General features: G+C 44.5%; 1 protein-coding gene across 1 annotated transcript in view; it reads left to right on the top strand.

Moving 5' to 3' along the window:
• The window catches only part of wdr11 (WD repeat domain 11), a 90239-nt gene extending 72603 nt beyond the window's left edge, over positions 1–17636 (top strand). The window contains 9 exon segments of the mRNA XM_034682277.1: positions 746–808; positions 1008–1073; positions 2848–3037; positions 10463–10558; positions 11915–12080; positions 12612–12709; positions 12942–13087; positions 13260–13339; positions 15060–17636. Coding sequence (XP_034538168.1) covers positions 746–808; positions 1008–1073; positions 2848–3037; positions 10463–10558; positions 11915–12080; positions 12612–12709; positions 12942–13087; positions 13260–13339; positions 15060–15262 — 1108 coding nt within the window. The 3' untranslated portion in view covers positions 15263–17636.
• The last annotated feature ends 3205 nt before the right edge of the window (positions 17637–20841 follow it).

Here is a 20841-nt window from a genome sequence, read left to right on the forward strand (position 1 = left end):
ATTGGACCCCAGCAATTTAAACCTGCATGAACTGATTGTTACCCAGGTTTATGTTTCTTATAGGTTATACAAATGTATGTTATAGTGAACTCAATATCATCAAAAACAACTAAAGCAAATGTGTGTAAAATGTTGAATTTTCTTATGTTTTATACTGCTAAAACAGCCTGGGGTCAAATTGACCCCAAGGAACACCGATGCGTACATTTTTTCACAGGAAATTGGAACAAATCAACATTTTAATATTATGTTTTCTCAGTTGTCCCCATTAATTGAGGAAAAGTGATGAAATATGAAGACAAAAAAAATGATGTTAGTCATTCATTTAGAGGCGTTAAACATTGAATGGGGTCCAATTGACCCCAAGGATAACAGGAGGGTTAATAAGAGGCCCAGTTTATATTATAACTATAAAGACATGAGACGTATCTGTACGTGTTGTTGCGCCATCACAAGTTCAGCTTTTTACCTTCAAAGACAGAAGCAGTCCGTCCTGAGAGCAGCTTCATCTTGTGGTTCTAGTGGTCTGATGTAACTCTCCGCTCTCTTCTATTAAACTCTCAGCTGTCTTATCATGAGTCAGCCGGCTTTATTAACAGCGCTGCGGGGTGCTCCCTGACCTCAGCATAAACACGGGATAGAGTTATCCATTACTGCCTGACACCTCCGAGGATCCAGCCTCTTATTTAATATCAGCTCGGGTTTTATTTTAGGCAGACGTCAGAGTTTGATCTCTCTGTTTCAGAGACTACAACGAGAAAGACGAGATAAAAGGCCTGATCCAGGAGCAGCTCAACTCTCTGTCAAAGTAAGTGACGACACCTTCTGATGGAAGTGTTACACTCTGAGCTCAGGATATTTCACACTCATTCCATGACGCAAACACAAACCTCAGAACATCAAAATTACAGCTTCAGTTTATTTATTTATTTTGAGAACATGTTGTCGCACTGAGCCACGTGATTGGCTCTCACTGTCTAATCGCCTGTCTCTGATTGGCTCCTCAGTGACATGAAGAGTGTGTTACTGGACCCTGAGCTCAGCCTGCTGCAGCGCTGCCTCCTCGTCTCCCGGTGAGTGACTTAACACGAGAGCATCATTGTGTTTCTGCCAACGAGAGGAAGCCTTCCTCAAGTTTCCCTTTGTATTTTATATTCTTTGCTGAATCAGGAATCTAAAAGTAATTTGACCTTGAGCAGGAAATGAGGGCGGTGCATTTCAAAATGAAAGATGATATGTAATCATTCAGGAATTATTAATCCTGACACATTTAATTCAAGCAGAAAAAAAACATAGGCCAATTAAAGGTGAAAAGCTGCACTCATTAAAAACAGACATGACTCTGTAGTGAAAGTCACTGCATTAAAAACAGACATGACTCTGTTGTGGAAGTCACTGCATTAAAAACAGACATGACTCTGTAGTGGAAGTCACTGCATTAAAAACAGACATGACTCTGTAGTGGAAGTCACTGCATTAAAAACAGACATGACTCTGTAGTGGAAGTCACTGCATTAAACACAGACATGACTCTGTAGTGGAAGTCACTGCATTAAAAACAGACATGACTCTGTAGTGGAAGTCACTGCATTAAAAACAGACATGACTCTGTAGTGGAAGTCACTGCATTAAACACAGACATGACTCTGTAGTGGAAGTCACTGCATTAAACACAGACATGACTCTGTAGTGGAAGTCACTGCATTAAAAACAGACATGACTCTGTAGTGGAAGTCACTGCATTAAACACAGACATGACTCTGTAGTGGAAGTCACTGCATTAAAAACAGACATGACTCTGTAGTGGAAGTCACTGCATTAAACACAGACATGACTCTGTAGTGGAAGTCACTGCATTAAACACAGACATGACTCTGTAGTGGAAGTCACTGCATTAAAAACAGACATGGCTCTGTAGTGGAAGTCACTGCATTAAACACAGACATGACTCTGTAGTGGAAGTCACTGCATTATAAACAGACATGACTCTGTAGTGGAAGTCACTGCATTATCAACAGACATGACTCTGTAGTGGAAGTCACTGCATTAAACACAGACATGACTCTGTAGTGGAAGTCACTGCATTAAAAACAGACATGACTCTGTAGTGGAAGTCACTGCATTAAAAACAGACATGACTGTAGTGGAAGTCACTGCATTAAAAACAGACATGACTCTGTAGTGGAAGTCACTGCATTAAAAACAGACATGACTCTGTAGTGGAAGTCACTACATTAAAAAACAGACATGACTCTGTAGTGGAAGTCACTGCATTAAAAACAGACATGACTCTAGTGGAAGTCACTGCATTAAAAACAGACATGACTCTGTAGTGGAAGTCACTGTATTAAAAACAGACATGACTCTGTAGTGGAAGTCACTGCATTAAAAACAGACATGACTCTGTAGTGGAAATCACTGCATTAAAAACAGACATGACTCTGTAGTGGAAGTCACTGCATTAAAAAACAGACAAATGACTCATACATTCACAGAGCATGTCATCTTGAACAGCCAATCACAGGGCTGGATTTCCACCTGTACTAAAGCAGTGATTTCTCCTGAAGGTTTAAAGGATGTTTTTTTATGCAGCAGATTCTGTGACATTGTTGAAACACAGAGCTCGTGGTAATCTCTCCGTCAGGGTCCGCACAAGTTTTCAAACCATTGATGAAAAGACGAGGTAACCTAGCAACAGCTGTGTGCGTGTGCAGAGGTGTGAAAGGGAGGAAGAGCTGCTGAGGGAGGAGTGGGCTGGAAGACAAACCGGTCATCAGTCCTTAAAGCAGCATGCTCTGCAGAGCCTGCGTGATATCATCCTCTCTGTGGTGTCTTTGCTCCCCTCAGGCTTTTCGGGGACGAGTCAGACCTTCACTTCTGGACCGTGGCGTCTCACTACCTGCAGTCCTTTGCTCAGGCCCGTCAACTGAGCGTGTCCTCTGCTGAGGGGCAGACCCAGACCGAGGGGACCCAGCCGCCTCCTCAGAACCACCTGGACATCTGCAACGATGTGCTGTGTGAGAGCTCCTACTTCCAGGTCAGTGAAACACAGAGAGGAGATAATCCTGTCCTCATCTGTCTGGAGGCAGATACACGATCCTAACGGTCAAATTAAAACCAGAGACCTGCCGCCGCTCCTCAGAAAAAACACTTCACAAGACTTCAGTTCTTCCAAAAAACATAAAAACACACCACACTGCTCTGACCGTCTGAGGGGAGGAGGTGGAGCGGGCTGCTGGGTTTAAGATTCTTCTGGTTCATGTACTCGAGGACCTGATCTGCAGTCTGAACACCTCGTTGCTGGTCATGTGGGCCCTGCCTGAGGCTCTGCAGACTACCTAAAAACCTCATAATAAACTTTTATGATCGCACCACAGAAAACATCCCAACACACTGCTGCACAGTCTGCGGCTCCACAGAGAGAAGAGAGAAACCTGATCCAGGAACACAGAGACTTCTCTGGACCTGAGCCCGTTTAAGACGGACTGAGTGGGAAACTGTCCTGTGGTCTGATGGATCAAAATCTGACGTTCTTTTTGGAAATCATGGACGCTGTGTCCTCCGCTCATGTCCTGGTCTGACTTCCTCTCAGATCCACCTTCAGAGCTTTAAAGCATCTATCTGTATCATTTCACTTTAAAGACCTGGACCACATTAATCCATATCTAGAACTTAGAGAAGCTAATCTTATCTACTGTAAATACTCACAAGGCGAGAATCAAACTCTGAAGATGTTCAAAGTCACATCTTGTACGTCACATATTATAAATAAACTCTTTCACACTCTGTCAAAACACGCTTGACGGTTAAATAAATGAATTTCTAAAGTGAGGCGCTGCAGGAGTTTGCGTGCTCTGATTCTTCTCCGACACTCCTGTCACATCAATCAATCAATCAACCTTTATTTATACTCCAGAGATCACCGACAAACAAACAACAAAGCATCACGGCTGTTAAAGTCATCAAACGGGTTAAATTGTGATGTGAAGGTAAAAACAATAAAGGAGGCGTATGGGATTGATTATAAGATGCACTGAAGGGACTATAGATTCAAATAACACAAATATACACAGGTACACTTAACTAAAACAAACAAGGCTCTTAATGGTCAGACACCTTCGTATCTTAACCCTCCTGTTATGTTTGTTTCTCTGGAACTTGGACTTGACCCGGGGCGTATTCAATTATCCAAAAGTGTCAGAAACCCCAAAAAATTCCAATGCACATTTTTTTAATCAAATTTTTAACTCCATTACTAACCATTTAAATCAAGATTTAGTCCATTGGTGTTCTTTAATTCTCACAGATCATGGTTCAATGAGGATAACTCACTCGTTTTCATTAAAATTAATGTTAAAACTTTTTTTAATGTACATTTAAAAGACCTAAATACAAATACAACAGTTTTTAATGATATAGATTTTTGTTTATTTTATTTTACATTTAGATTTTTCTTTTTTTTTATGAAGTGATGTGGATAAATTAACACCACCTCTTCTGTCACATGATGCCCAGGTTTTTATGCTGCATTTAGCTGGTTTGGAAGGCAGACATTACCTAAAATAGACTTGGAAAAGGGTAAACTTGACCCACAACACAACAGGAGGGTTCAAGAGCTCATAGTGCCCTGTTACCCCTCTTGAACACTACACTCCCAGCCTAAAGTACCTAAAGTCTCTAAAAGTAGTATGGGAGGTAGAGCCTTCAGTTATCAGGCCCCTCTCCTTTGGAATCATCTACCAGTCAGGGTCTGGGAGGCAGACACCCTCTCTACTTTTAAGAGTAGGCTTCAAACTTTCCTTTTTGATAAAGCTTATAGTTAGAGCTGAATCAGGCTTGGACCAGGTCTCAGTTATGCTTCTATAGGCTTAGACTGCTACAGGCTTAGACTGCTGAGGGAGCTGACACACTGGGATACTGTCTTTCCTTCTGTCTCTCACATTAACTCTTCCTGTCCCTTTAAAGTTACTAACCATAGACCTTTCTGGAGTCCCTGAGCTCCCTAGTCTCTAAAAGTAGTATGGGAGGTAGAGCCTTCAGTTATCAGGCCTCTCTCCTTTGGAATCATCTACCAGTCAGGGTCCAGGAGGCAGACACCCTCTCTACTTTTAAGAGTAGGCTTCAAACTTTCCTTTTTGATAAAGCTTATAGTCAGAGCTGGATCAGGCTTGGACCAGCTCTCAGTTATGCTTCTACAGGCTTAGACTGCTGAGGGAGCTGACACACTGGGATACTGTCTTTCCTTCTGTCTCTCACATTAACTCCTCCTGTCCCATTAAAGTTACTAACCATAGACCTTTCTGGAGTCCCTGAGCTCCCTAGTCTCTAAAAGTAGTATGGGAGGTAGAGCCTTCAGTTATCACGCACCTCTCCTTTGGAATTCATCTACCAATAAGGGTCCGAGAGGCAGACACCCTCTCTACTTTTAAGAGTAGGCTTCAAACTTTCCTTTTTGATAAAGCTTATAGTTAGAGCTGGATCAGGCTTTGAGTTTGTTTTGAGCCCTTGGAAGATGCATGTCATGACGTCAGATTTACTTGACCGGTTTTCCCAGCAGCGCTGGGCCAAACTTTCCCTCATAACAACAACGATGGCGGTCAACGGCAGCTTGTCTCCTTGGCCGATCACTGCTTCACCTTGGAATCCATTAGTCTCTTTTATTTATTCGCTGCAGGACAATGAAGGAAACATGTTTGGTTTGTGTTTTTGATCACGGCAACCCCGCCCCTCGCCTCTGACATAAGCAGTTGGCGGTTTTAGACCAGCAAAGAGTTGGAGCCGCCCTGGAACCGGTTTTCCCGGCCAGGAGCCGGTTCACTCACAGTCGAAACATGAAAAAACGGTTCTCAGTTGAGTGCCTCGGTTGAAAAGGGGTATTTAAGTTCTCCTTCTGCATGCGTTGGTTCTCTCCTGATTCTCCTCCCACAGTCTGCTGGTTCAGTTAACTGATCACTAAACACTCTCTAGGAGTCGATGTGAGCCCGCCTGACTGTCTCTCTGTGTCAGGGTCTGTCACGTGACCTCTCCAGGTGGAACCCCACTTCCTGTTTGAAGACAGCTGTAGTTAAAGTAGACCAAAGATGTTCGAGGTTTTTGGGATAGAAGAATATCTGAGTTAAAGTTAATCTCCACTTTTAGTCTTTGAATAATTGAACACAGAGCCGCCTTAAATATCTTTGTGGAGCCTGACCCGGGTCTTTGAGGGAGGCAGCTTGTACTTCTGAGTCTTTAAGGTCAAACTTCTCCTTCACTTTGTCCTCATTATATTCATTCCCCTGAGATCCTCCTCTCCGTTCTTCTTCCAAACACAGAGAGGCTTTAAAAGACTCTCCTCTCCTGCTGCTGCTGCTGCCTCACCGTGAGGATCAATGAGTCTCAGCGATGACACAGCAGACCCTTAAAAACAATACCTGCTATCTCTCTTGTCTCTTCAGTTATCGACAGAGTTTGTTCTGAGAAGCGTGCAGAGTTTCTGCAGCTCATTGATTGGCTCGTCTTCTGCTGCGTCTGCTCGCATCACTCGGCCGCTTCACTCAGCTCCGCCTTCATCCTGCCGCAGTGATTTTTAATTAAAGGTTTCCTCTTCTGCCATCGTGATGTCCCGCTCATTGTGAGTCCAGGCTGCAGAGGAGAGCTCACTGGACTTTATTCTAGAGGAGAAGTATTGAAGCAGAGCGAGAGGGTAATTAAAAAGTTGGCTCGGTGTGCGAGTGGAGACGTGGTCGCTTGTTTTCGTTGAGTAAGGAGAAACAAGAAAACAGTGCAGAGGAGACGACATGTACCTGATCCAAACATCAGACCGGTACAAACAGGAAGTCACGAAGATCAGCAGAGTGTAAATAATGGGCCTGATCATGTACGATTAGCAGGTAGTTATGGAGACAGAATCCAGACCCTTGACCACTGGTTATTAACTTTCACTAACATGAGCAACACCAGAGACAAACTGATCACACGTCATGTCAAATCAATCCACAGAAAAGAGTTCAGACAGTTAGCTTCAGCTTGTTCACACCACAGACCGTAAGGGGAGGGGAAACCAGTTTCATGTTAAATCCACCGAAACAGGCAGATAACAATTCATCACCATTGTCCCGGTTAGACAAGACCCAGACCCTGAGAGGTCTTGTCTCACCCTTAAGGGATTTTATGTCCCATAACTTCCTGCTAACCATACATCATCCCGCTTATTACCCGGCTACTAACTTCAGATACAAACACGTTGGTGAAAACATTGATTAAAGATTATTTTATTGATTTAAATGATTTATGTTTACAGTTTTTAAAGATAGTCCCAGTGATTCCTCGTCAGTGATCGTTCCATGGTGATGGTTTCTTCTCTGCCTGTTGCGGTTTTCCTGGACACGAAACGCATGTGGCGTAAACATTGTCTCCCTGAGTCGACCGTACCCATTCAAACTCTGATAGTGTCGCCCAGTCAGGATTGTAACTAGTGTATGTTTTTCTTCCTGCTGGTGGCTTGCATGCATTTGCTCCATCTCCGTCCTCTTCAGTCGTCTCTCCTCCCATTTCAAATGGAGTCGTAAAAGTTGGTGAAAGAAGAACGCAGCGCGGAGAATGCGGTCAATCCAGCGTTCTGTCTCTCTTCGGTCAAGTTCCCCTCCCTGCTTGAGACGCTTTGAGCGCTAGGGTGCAAGCGTGTGACATAAGCATAGACGGGAAGAAAACAGAGACAATTTTGAATAGTAGCAGAAGCACGGGGGACCTTTCTAGACTACAGAACCAAGGAAATCAAATGAGGTTTTTTGCATTTTCCCCAAAAAACGGGACAAATTGTGTCCCGGGAGAGATTTAGATTTTCCCGGGTGTCAGGTTCAAACAACCTAAGACAAGAATAATACTGCACAAAAGAGGTCTTTGGATTTTACTTGCAAGGAGAACGGTCAGAGAGTGCTCAGTTACAATCTCCTAACCGCTCTGAAGCACTCTCGCCATGTCCTCTCTTTTTATTTCCTTAGGGTGGTCCCTAGTTACATGAACGTTGCTGCTCTAAGGGATATGGGTACACACAGCAGCAACGAACCAAATATGGCATGATTTCACAACAGAGTAACTAAAAAAAGAGAAAGTTTCTCTTGCTACACAGAAAGATAAAGAACAGGAAACATGTTACGCCTGCTCAGACGTTCAAGGATAGTTCATATCTCGGTCAGTCACCAGCTGCAGCATCTCCTCCTCGTGTCAGTTTCCTGGAACACAACTAAAGAACAGTGCAGAACAAGACACACATACACTTATACAGTTATGGCATTAAGTATAAACATTAAAGGTGACATATCATGCAAAATTGACTTTCTAATGGTTCTTTACCTGAAATATGTGTCCCTGTCTACAAACCCTCCGAGAATGAAAAGAATCCATTCTGCCCCTGTTCTGATTTCTCCACCTTTCTGTAAATGTGTGTGAAACGAGCCGTTTCAGACTTCAGTGTTTTTGTTACGTAACAACAATATCCGGTCTGTCACGGAGTCAGAGCTCGGAGCTTGTTCAGCCCATAGAATGTATAAAATAATACTGAATCCCCTCCCCCGTTTTTCATTACCTGCACACATGTGTGCTAACAAGGAGCTTAGGAGGGAGGCATGCTAGTTGTAGGCTGTCTTAATAAACACAAAGGTCGGTTTTACTCCCCACGTCTGCAGATTTGAAGATCTAGTGGATGATTTTTATTTATCATGGATAAGTGCTAGCGCTAGTTAGCATAGCCACATAGCTACATGTTCGTAGCTGTGTACCAAGACACACGTCTACATACTGATAAATAAAACAACAAGAAACACTAAATCTGTGACCAATGGTTCAGAAAGGTCCTGCTGCAGGCGCCTCTCCATCAGGGTCAGATTCAGAGGGTTGATGTAACGTGATCTCTGAGCAGCCGTGTATATTCAGCCAACATGTAAACATTAGATCAACGTGCTGGAGAGCTGAGGCACATCCACTTCCTGAGGGGGCGTGGTCAGAGAGAAAACAGAGTGTTCTGAGGAGGACTGAAGAAGAGGGCTTTTCAGGCAGACCAAAATCTGATTTCAAAGTGTTTTTTTGAGCATAAACTTTAAAGACATGTTTTGGGGACCTCTTAGACCAATATATATTGATGAAAAAAGCGTGATATGTCCCCTTTAAAGAGTATATAAGAGTAAATATGTGATAACTTATATACATTATTCTAACACCGGGACAGCTGGTGAAAAAAGAGAAGAATTCTGGGAAAAAACCGGACAGGCTGGAAACTCTTATCATCACCACCGCTCATGCTTTCAGTTTCTTTGTAGAGATTGCTAACCTAAAGTTTCTCTCACCTGCTCCACTCCTTCATCAGATTGATGGACAGGATCCAAGATGAAAATGTCTGTACCCTTCTGATTTAGCATGCTAACTAAAGCTAACGTTTTAGCCACATTGTTTTCTAAAGGAAGCTAATGGTTTCCCTTCACCTTACGGTCTGTGGCGTCAACAAGCAGAAGCTAAATGTGTCTGAACTCTTTTCTGTGGATTGATTTGTCATGACGTGTGATCAGTTTCACTCTGAAGTTGTTTAGTGAAAGTTAATAACCGTCATCAAGACGTTTTGACCAATCAGAAGAGCTGAATGATCAGTAAGAGAGTCGGGTAATGTCTCGTGTTTATGGAAAAGTCTGAAATAAGTCGGTTATTTTCTCCCGTCTGCGTTCTTTTCTTGGTTCTGCTTCTCTCTGTTTTCTGTAAGTCGTTCTCGGTTAATGAGGGGCCACGCCGTGATCACAGAGCGGAGGCTTTCAAAGAGCCGTGCAGACAGTCTGCAGCTACATGGAGCTCCTGTTGTCTTTAAACAGCTTCAGATTCAGCAGCAGGCTGACTGTAATTACTAATATCCAAACTGCAGCACAGCACACACTCGCTAAACTCGTTTGGTTTCTCCGCCTGCAGCTGTGACTCACACACAGATTCATCACAGTGGAGAAGAAATAAAGCATGTGTTGGACACACACACACACACACACACACACACACGAACACACACACAGCTTCTGTTATCCTCTCTGTGTCGTCGCCTCTCGTGCTCGTAGAAAGCTGATGAGCTCTCACACTTTGAAATATCAGTGTCTGTTTTCCGTGTTTCGTGCGCTCGTTTGCTCGATGAATAAAGAATCTTCTCCTCCGTCGGGAACGAGTGATGAAATAATAATAACCAGGGAACAGGCCGCAATAATGAAGGAGTGCAGGAGGCTGAGGCTCCTGAAACGTGGTCGAAGCTGCTGAATATTTAAAAGACTTTATAATTACTTTCTACTTTTCTGGACTCTGGATCTGGATAATTGTCCTCTTTATCTTTCTGTCCATCATCCCTCTTTTAAAGCCCTCAGAGTCTCACTGCGACTCTGAGGTCTCAGTGAACAGATCTCACTCCTCTCTCTCTCTCTCTCTCTCTCTCTCTCTCCCTCCTCTCTCTCTCTGCTCACAGAAGTTCCAGCTGGATCGAGTCCACCTGCAGGAGGTGAAGCGCTCCAGTTATGAGCACACCAAGAAATGTGCCGACCAGCTCCTCCTGCTGGGTCAGGTTGGTACTACACTTCACCAAAACTGCTCACTCAACTTCAGATACATCCTGCACATACAACCAGAGAATACGAAAGAAAAACACAGAGGAATATTAATTACATTAGAAGATCTAACTGAGCATGTGCAGTAGAGACGTCGTCATGTCGTTAGGTATCATTACGGTCTCTGTGCAGCTTAATGAAGCAGGGTGGAGGATAACTGCAGCTGGAGTCACCTCCGTCTCGTCTCAGTATCAGCGCTCAGCCTTTAATCAGAGCTGCAATCAGAGTCCACCAATCAGAGACCAGACGTGAGGCCGGTCTGAGCTGACCCTGACACGAGTGCCGACCTTATCCTCCATCAGCTCAAAGCAGGATGACAAACATCCTCTCCCTTCATCACTTTGTCTTTACAGGACGAACGTCTCATCTCTGTGTCCTCAGTATTTCCTGTCTTCTCTTTTTGTCATCACATCTCTTTGACATCCATAAGTCTTGTGTCTTCATCGTTACATCTTTAGAACAACCAGAGTCTCACTTTAGTTCCTGGGTAGTTAATTTCTCCTGCAATGCTGAACGAGTACCCTCTGTGTTTTTATTCCCCCCTCCGTCCACACTAACATCACACACACCTGTGATTCTCTTGGTTTAATACCTCCTGAACATCGGTCTTCTCTGAGCCTGATAGTGTGAATGCGTCTCTGTCAGCTCCCGGTGTTCCAGTCTGAAGAGTGACCCTGTAAACTGGAGACCTTCAGCTGAACGTGTCAGTGTTTGTGGAGTTTACAACAGCTGTTGAAACACAGAAGGAGTCCTAGGGAATGCATCCTAGTTTAGTTTTTATTCTCCAAATATCCTCATCAGATATTTACTGATCGTCTAAAGACATTTGTGAGGGATACATGCGGCTGAGAGTCTCCAGTTAACAGGGTCGCTCTTTAAACTGGAACACCGGTCCATCTCTGACATGGATTTAAAATCTGTCTTCTTGCTTTAAGTCGAGCGTTTCAGACGTTTTGAATCCTCTTTGTCTCTAGAGCTCGTCTCCTTCCAAGAGTTGATTCAAAGATCGATCAAAAACAGCACAAGAGGAATCTCCTTCATGCTAACAGGCTAACTGTGGTGTTGCTCATGATGATGATCATCTTTGTTGAATGGCCTTCGTCTCTGTCTTACTGCCCTCTACTGGTCTGATGGTCTCCATAATGTCACTGTCCTGATAAACTTCCTGTGACTTCAGGCCTTGTTGGAAATGCAGACATCAATGGTCCACAGGAACCATTTAGTTCCTGGAAGAGTAGTTCCTTGGGGCTAAAAGTTCCTGGGACTTCTAGTCGATATGCATGTTTAATTTTGTCTCGTTGTTCCCCCCTCAGACGGATCGGGCGGTGCAGCTGCTGCTGGAGACGAGCGCCGACAACACCAGCTACTACTGCGACTCTCTGAAGGCGTGCCTGGTGACCACCATCACCTCGTCGGGACCGTCTCAGTCCACCATCAAACTGGTCGCCACCAACATGATCGCCAACGGGAAGCTTGAAGGTAGAGTGTGAAGCTACAGAGGCGCCTGAGTCCTGAGTGTAACGAGCTCAGGCGGCTCTCGCTGCAGCCTGCAAAGTGCCTTTAAAGACCTCTGAATTATGCATGCTGTCGAGGCCTTCAGATGAACCACAAACTTCAAATGTGATGTGTTTCAGAGGTCTTCAAAGATTTAACGTCGGACTCCACACACGAGCATTTTGCATTTTGAGTTTAGCCGCTGAAGATGAGATGAGTTTGTTTATTAAGAATCTAAAAAGGTTTGAGAGGAGGAATATTGACTCTGCAAAAACAAAAACAGATTTGATTGGATGGGAAATGAATTTTAAGGAGACAGTTGTTTGCTCACTAAAGAGTCTGTCTCTCCTGATTAGAAAGTTTAGAGTGAGTCTGAAAAGTGGGTGGACTCAGACCTCCTCCAGACTAAACTTTCAGATTCAGTTAAACTTTTGGATGTCCACGTTTAGACAGCAGAGGTGTGTGATGGACCATCATGTCTCACCTGTGTGTTGAACTGTCCCTGCTCTCCATCAGAGGGAGTCCAGCTGCTCTGTTTGATCGACAAGGCGGCCGACGCCTGCCGCTACCTGCAGACGTACGGGAAGTGGAACCGCGCCGCCTGGCTGGCCAAGGTAACTCAGCGTGAAGACGTCCGTCACAGGAAACATCAGATAGAGTTAGAGAGTGTGTGTGTGTGTGTGTGTGTGTACGTGTGTGTGATTGTTGATTCACGTTCTTGCAGATATGTTTAATTAGCTGTTTTATTAGCTGTAGTATTGCTATAAGAACATTTAGTTTGAGACATGATGTTTCAGTCTCCTGTGCGTGTGTGTGTGTGTGTGTGTGTGTGCGTGTGTGTTTCAGGTGCGTCTCAGTCCGGCTGAGAGCTCAGACGTGCTGAAGCGGTGGGCGGAGCATCTGTGCTCCCCGCAGGTGAACCAGAAGTCCAAAGCCATCCTGGTGCTGCTCAGTCTGGGCTGCTTCTCTAAAGTGGGAGAGATGCTACACAGGTAACCACACCTGATAACTCACGCTGTGATTGGTCGAAGCATGAGAGCTCCTTTGTGTCTCAGATTTGACTTGTTGATTTTTGCGTTGGCATCACAGATACGAAGACGGAGAGGATGCTTGTTTCTGACCTCTCATCTCTCTCTTCCTCTTCCTCTCTGTGTCTCTCTGCAGTATGAGACACTTTGATCGTGCCGCCCTCTTCATCGAGGCGTGTCTGAAGTTCGGCGTCATGGAGGCCAACGATTCGTCAAATATCCTTTTAAAGAATCTCGTCTCTGTGAGGACGGTTTGAACCCAGAGTCTAAGTCTAACAGAATGAATGTGAAGGAGGAAGCTGGGTGGTAAACAAAACCTGTACAGTAAACAAGACGAAGCTATTGTATCGTACGTAGATCAGGTACTGCACTGAGAGCTGTAAACCTGTCCATGTTTTCTCCGTTCAAGAACTTTTTGTCAGATGTCTCATATCAAATAGAGAGTTCTAGAATTCTTAGATCAAAGGCAGAGTTCTAGAATTCTGAGATCAAAGGCAGAGTTCTAGAATTCTGAGAGCAAAGACAGAGTTCTAGAATTCTTAGATCAAATAGAGAGTTCTAGAATTCTTAGATCAAAGGCAGAGTTCTAGAATTCTGAGATCAAAGGCAGAGTTCTAGAATTCTGAGATCAAAGGCAGAGCTCTAGAATTCTGAGATCAAAGGCAGAGTTCTAGAATTCTGAGAGCAAAGACAGAGTTCTAGAATTCTTAGATCAAATAGAGAGTTCTAGAATTCTGAGATCAAAGCCAGAGTTCTAGAATTCTGAGAGCAAAGACAGAGTCCTAGAATTCTTAGATCAAATAGAGAGTTCTAGAATTCTGAGATCAAAGGCAGAGTTCTAGAATTCTTAGATCAAAGGCAGAGTTCTAGAATTCTGAGATCAAAGGCAGAGCTCTAGAATTCTGAGATCAAAGGCAGAGTTCTAGAATTCTGAGATCAAAGGCAGAGTTCTAGAATTCTGAGAGCAAAGACAGAGTTCTAGAATTCTTAGATCAAAGGCAGAGCTCTAGAATTCTGAGATCAAAGGCTGAGTTCTAGAATTCTTAGTTCAAAGGCAGAGTTCTAGAATTCTGAGATCAAAGGCTGAGTTCTAGAATTCTTAGATCAAAGGCAGAGTTCTAGAATTCTGAGATCAAAGGCAGAGTTCTAGAATTCTGAGAGCAAAGACAGAGTTCTAGAATTCTTAGATCAAAGGCAGAGTTCTAGAATTCTGAGATCAAAGACAGAGCTCTAGAATTCTGAGATCAAAGGCAGAGTTCTAGAATTCTTAGATCAAAGGCAGAGTTCTAGAATTCTTAGATCAAAGGCAGAGTTCTAGAATTCTGAGATCAAAGGCAGAGCTCTAGAATTCTGAGATCAAAGGCAGAGTTCTAGAATTCTTAGATCAAAGGCAGAGCTCTAGAATTCTGAGATCAAAGGCAGAGTTCTAGAATTCTGAGATCAAAGGCAGAGTTCTAGATTTCTGTCGTTGATCTATGAATTCTAGGGGACAGACCTACTGGACGAAACACAAACTCAGGCGCTGTTTCTCTGGAGTGTGTGTGATCAGCTGATCTCTGAAACCTCTCAGCAGCATACACTCCTTCATGTCGGCTGTACGTCCACTTTATGTTGACGCATATTGAAGACTGTTCGTCTCTCTGAGCTTGTATTTATAGACTAACACTGCCTGTGTTTTAAGCATACTCTCATTTCTTTAAGAGTATCTTCTGGATTTCTCCTGCAGATGAATCACAGTTGCTTCAAACTTTGCAGAAATAGAACAAGGGCAGCGTTTGTTCAGGTGTTGCTCTCATCCGTACTCATTAAAACTCAAACTGCACGGCTCCCCGGCAGGTATCAGGTAGCTTCAGTCCCTCAGAGTGTGATATTTTGATGTTACTGTGTTTTTATGTCTCATGAAGTGTTCAGAGTTCTCCTTGACCTACGTCTGCACATAAACTGATCGAGGCCGCGTTCCTGGACTACGCCCGCCTGCTGCGCACTCTGGGTCTGAGGGAGGGCGCCGCTCTGTGGGCGTCCCGGGCCGGGAGCTCCGGAGAGACGCTGCTGGAGGAGCTGTTCCAGGGAGAGGGAGGGGGGACAGAGAACATCATGGGAAAAGAGGAGGCGGAGCTGAGTGAGGAGAGCAATGAGTGAGGCGTTCAGGCGTCAGAATCGTCTCCTTCGTGTAAAAAGAGATTCTGATCATCGTCTCATCGTGAGAGAGGAGAGACGAGGAGTTTGATCCGTGTGAAGTTCTCGGTCCGTCACTGGAGTCTGTGCGTGTGTGTGTGACCATTGGTGTGTGTGTGTGTACATATGTGTGTGTGTCACAGCCCCAAAACAAGCCCTCTTTAGTTGTGGTGAAGTGAAACTCATGGTCGTGGTTTCGTTGGTTATAGATTTTGTAATGGTTGCTTGTTGAGCTTTATTTTTTTTGTGCCTGTGTTAATAACTTTAGAGGATTATCGTAGTGACACGTTGATTTGCCTTCACTGCAGAGATTAAATGTGGCACGATGAATTATTCCCAAAGTGATGCATTCCTGATTTTATTTTGATATGCACTGTAAAGATAGCCGCCCCACATTCCTGCTCTTTGTTTTTATTTTGCACTCCTGATTTCACCAAAAATATAAAACATGAAGGAAACAGAACAGGGCCCCAGAGGAACAGAAACAGAAGCTGTTCGGACCACTGACTGTATAAAAAGATAGATGACGTCCCCCTGCTGTGCAAAAGTGAAGCCAAAATACCCCAAAAGAGGCATCAGGTACTTCCAGTCCACAGCTTCACAGCTTCTTGTGTGGGTTTGAAGCAGACACTCATGGTTATGGTGCGTTCAATGACTCTTGTTTTAGTGTTTGTTACGTTTCCTCTCACCGTTCCTCCTCTACTCTGATAATACGGTGCACACAGCGCTGCAGGAGCCTCATTGGTCGACAGAGCTGTCAATCATGGCCTTAATATGGAAGAGGGTTTGGGCCACCCTGTTCTCTAGGAATTCTGCCTTAAAGATCAGGCAGAGTTCTAGTATTCTGACATCAAAGAAGGGATTCTAGAATTCTAAGATCAAAGAGAGTTCTAGAATTCTAAGATCAAAGAGAGTTCTAGAACTCTGACATCAAAGGAGGGATTCTAGAATTCTAAGATCAAAGAGAGTTCTAGAATTCTGACATCAAAGAAGGGATTCTAGAATTCTAAGATCAAAGAGAGTTCTAGAATTCTGACATCAAAGAGAGTTCTAGAATTCTGACATCAAAGGAGGGATTCTAGAATTCTAAGATCAAAGAGAGTTCTAGAATTCTGACATCAAAGGAGGGATTCTAGAATTCTAAGATCAAAGAGAGTTCTAGAATTCTGACATCAAAGGAGGGATTCTAGAAGTCTAAGATCAAAGGCAGAGTTCTAGAATTCTAAGATCAAAGGAGCGATTCAAGAGTTCTGACATCAAAGGCAGAGTTCTAGAATTCTGTCTTTGATCTCAGAATTCCGAGAGAAAAGTCAACATTCTGAAGAAAAGTTGAAATTGAAAGTTAATTAGCCCCTCCCCTCTTTCCTGCTTCATCCCTCTTTTTATATCATCAATAACTAACTCAAAGTAAACAGAAACATGAACACTGAGACATAAATCAGTGCAATAAGAACTCACTGTAATGACAGAAACCATGTTTGAGGAACGTTTATTTGACCTGTGTTTGGATTCTAGAGTCCCATCTGTTAACATAGAGGAGGCGGGGCTTATGAACTATACTGCAGGCAGCCACCAGAGGGAGCTCTACTTATTTTGGCTTCACTTTAGACGAGCTGTCATGTCGTCTATCTTTATTACAGTCTGTGCAGCTAAATCGACGCTCGCTTGTTGTTCATGAAGTCATTGAATTTTTAATTTCCGTTCTCCTGAAGAGTCGAGAGAAACCGTCTCTGTGTTTGTGACGCTCGTTGATCCTCCGGCGTGTGTTTCACGAGATGAGTCGTCGATACGTGTCTTAACTCTTTTAAATGAAACATTTACACAAAACAAAATCAGTGCTGCTCCTCGCCCTCACACAGCCGACACACACTTTGAGAATCAGTCGTCAGCTGTGTGTCTGCGTCTCTCCATCAGACCCTGAAACCCTCCTGTGTGACTCTGAGACGAGTTCAGTCGTCCTTAATGAGACATTACCTCCACACGCAGGACTTTGTGTTAGAGCTGTTGCTTTTCATGTTACGGTTAACCCTCTCTCATCATGGCAACACAGGTCTATTTTAGGGGACTAATGATGCTCCGAGTCCCGCCTCCCAGCAGATAATCAGCTGTAGTTTGTTGCTGCTGTATTAAATCCTCCATCATGTCTGCAGAGCCGCTGCAGCCTCCTGTAGCTCCAGACTGATCCTCTCTGCTGATCTCTCTGTCCTCTGAAGCTCCATGTTCTCTGTTCATGTTTACACCGTGATGATGATGATGATGATGATGATGCTTTAAGCTATATGAATAAAAGATTAAATGATATATGTATGTATATATGGCAATAAAATCAATATCATAACTTCATCTTCTTGTGTTGCTTCATTTTAAACATGTGCCCAGTAGAGGGCACTGCAGCTCTGTTCTGTGGTTCTGTCTTGATGTGTTGAGCGCTCTGTGCAGCTCTCCTGTAACTCAGCTGCAGGTAGATTGAGTTTGCACGCTGGATCATCCATCAAAGTGTCTGCGACGTGAAAGAGTTCCTTCTGGAGTCACTTCCGGATGAATTAATGACCTCTTTTCTGCCTCAGGAGGTCCAACAGCTGGCTGCAGCTCTCCGCCAGGGTCCAACCGTTCCTCAGCCTTTTGTCTCCTCACATTTGTCCCGTTTCTTTCTCTCTCTCTCTCTCTCTTTCTCTCTCTCTCTCCTGCAGAAAACAAAGCTCTGACAGAAGACAAACAGGCAGAAACAGAAGGCCACACAGACCTCCTGATTGTGTTCCTTTTAATGCTTTAATGAAAAAGTGCCGGGGAGCAGGTCCAGCCAGCGTTACGGCCAGCTCATCAGCATGCAGAGCCGCTGTGTTCAGTCCAACTGCTTTTAATTCAGGAAACCACCCAGCTCGCCAAATGGCTCTGATAACAACACTTCCATTTCCACCTTAAATGCAATTCATCCCTCTTTTTCTCTGTCTGTCGCTGCTTTTCTTCCTCGTAAAGAAAACAGGCCGACTTCATGCCAGCTCGTGATAACTCTGCTCCTTCGCTGTTTTCCTGGAAGCTTCGTTTCCATCTGCTGCTCTGCTTTCGCCTCTCACAGCCTCCGACCCAAACCCGGCTCTAAAACAAGAGCGGAGACGTAAAGAGTGAAAGAACAAAGTCAGACCAAGACCAGCTCAAAGGAACCAGTTTAGGTGTTTAAATAAGCAAGAAACAAGATCATAATCCCAGAAACCAGGACCAAGAGAGTGAGACAGTAAAACGACGACACTTATACATCAGAGACGAGATCTGCAGGGGTCCGGAAGAGGTCCAAGGAGAACCAGAAGCACATCAGACCTGGACCACAGAGCGATGGAAGAAGGAGGTCTAGAGGAACACGAGGAGTTCTAGGTGTTACCCTAGATCTCAGTCCAGTCCAGCACCTGTGGGATGAGCTGGACCTTCTGCTCAGATACCACAGCACACCTTCAGAGGTCTAGCGCAGTCCAGGTCTCAGCAGGTCGGGACTGCTCTGCTCCTAATCTTATGAAAGAGGGTCGACACAGTATTAGGCATAAATAAAGCTTAAAGCTAGGGCAGGGTCCGGCTTGGACGATCACTTAGTAATGCTGCTATAGGCTCAGATTGCTATAGGGTTGGATTGCTACAGGCTCAGACTGTTATAGGGTTAGACTGCTATAGGCTTAGACTGCTATTGGCTAAGACTGCTATAGGCTTAGACTGCTATAGGCTTAGACTGCTATTGGCTAAGACTGCTATAGGCTTAGACTGCTATTGGCTAAGACTGCTATAGGCTTAGACTGCTATAGGCTCAGACTGCTAGAGGCTCAGACTGCTATAAGCTTAGACTGTTATAGGGTAAGACTGCTTTAGATTTAGACTGCTATAGGCTTAGACTGCTATAGGGTTAGACTGCTATAGTCTTATACTGCTATAGGGTTAGAATGCTATAGGGTTAGAATGCTATAGGCTTAGACTGCAATAGGCTTAGACTGCTAAAGTCTTAGACTGCTATAGGGTTAGACTGCTATAGGCTTAGACTGCAATAGGCTTAGACTGCTAAAGTCTTAGACTGCTATAGGGTTAGACTGCTATAGGCTTAGACTGTTATAGGCTCAGACTGCTAAAGTCTTAGACTGCTATAGGCTCAGACTGCTAAAGTCTTAGACTGCTATAGGCTCAGACTGCTATAGGCTTAGACTGCAATAGGCTCAGACTGTACACAGAGTAAGGTAAAAACATGTGAACTGTTCTTCCTGTAGTCTCTCTTTTTGTATTCTGAACCCTCTGAAGATCTGGATCTGCATGTAGACTCACAGTGAACCCTGCAGGTTGTCCATTTCCCATGAGCACCTTCTCCTCTGCTGCTGACAGACGCCTTTATCCGAGGCAGGCAGGTTCAGACCCGCTCACACACCTGACTGAAAACTGACATGTTTTCCCGTATGTCTCCCTCCCCTCTTCTCTGAGGGTGAACTCTGAGTTCATCCCTCTAATCATCCCCCTCTCTTTGTCTCTCTCACTCCGTCAGCCCGCTCAGCCTCAGGTGAAGGAGCTATGATCGGGTGTTTAGATAATTATCAGAGGTGTGTTGCTGTTTCTCTCTTGTTCTTTGATCTGAGTTGAAAACGAGGTGAGATGATCCTCCTCGTTCTCCTACCTGCAGCCTGTTCGGTGTTCCTGGAGTAACTCTCTCTCCTCACAGTGATCTGATCTAAACACACTCAGGTCACATCCGAGTCTCTTACCTCCACCTCGCCCTCCTCACCCACATCTTGAGGTGTCGCCCAGCTCAGAGGAACCCACATGTCTGATCTCACCTGACGCCTCCTCTGATTGGTCAGGCCCCTCCTCCTCCTCCCCTCCCCCTGATGTTCACAGACTCTGATTGACCGTAGAGCCACGTCAGGCCCTCCCCGGGTCCTCCAGGTGATGTTTGTGTTCCAGGTATTCAGGTCTTTATCTGATTGAGATGATGGTCTCACCACAGCCCCACCCCGCTCCTGTTAGAGAGGCAGGATGTGTGGAGCGCTCTCTTATCGAGCGTTCGTAATGACTCGTGGACAGACTGACTGGTGGACAGGTTGATCTGTTAGAGAGCTGCTGTTATCTGTGGAGCAGCTCTTTGTGGTTTCCTGGTGAGCCGCTGCGGTCAGAGCGGATATTTACAGACACTGAGAGAATCAATGAGAGCTTTGTGTCTGCAGAGAGGAGCAGCTTCTGTCTGCACCGCAGAGAGTCTGCAGAGAGTGTGCCACAGATTACATGAATCACCACGACTAATCCTCAGATACTAATCAGAGAGACACGAGTTAGAGAGAGACTGACGGTTTGATATCAAAGTTTATTAACGATTAACAAACTTCATCAAACTCACAGAACTTTGAGTTCTACAGGAAATGATCCAAACTCTGAGTCAGAGCTCTGAACGATGATACAAATGTCCAGGACACCATGTCAACAGGCAGGAAGACAGACTCAGACTGCTATAGGCTCAGACTGCTAAAGGCTCAGACTGCCAGAGGTGCAGTCCGGTCTAGGCTTAGACTGCTATAGGCTCAGAC

This window comes from Notolabrus celidotus, chromosome 4 (assembly GCF_009762535.1).
Source record: "Notolabrus celidotus isolate fNotCel1 chromosome 4, fNotCel1.pri, whole genome shotgun sequence".
Classification (NCBI taxonomy): domain Eukaryota; kingdom Metazoa; phylum Chordata; class Actinopteri; order Labriformes; family Labridae; genus Notolabrus; species Notolabrus celidotus.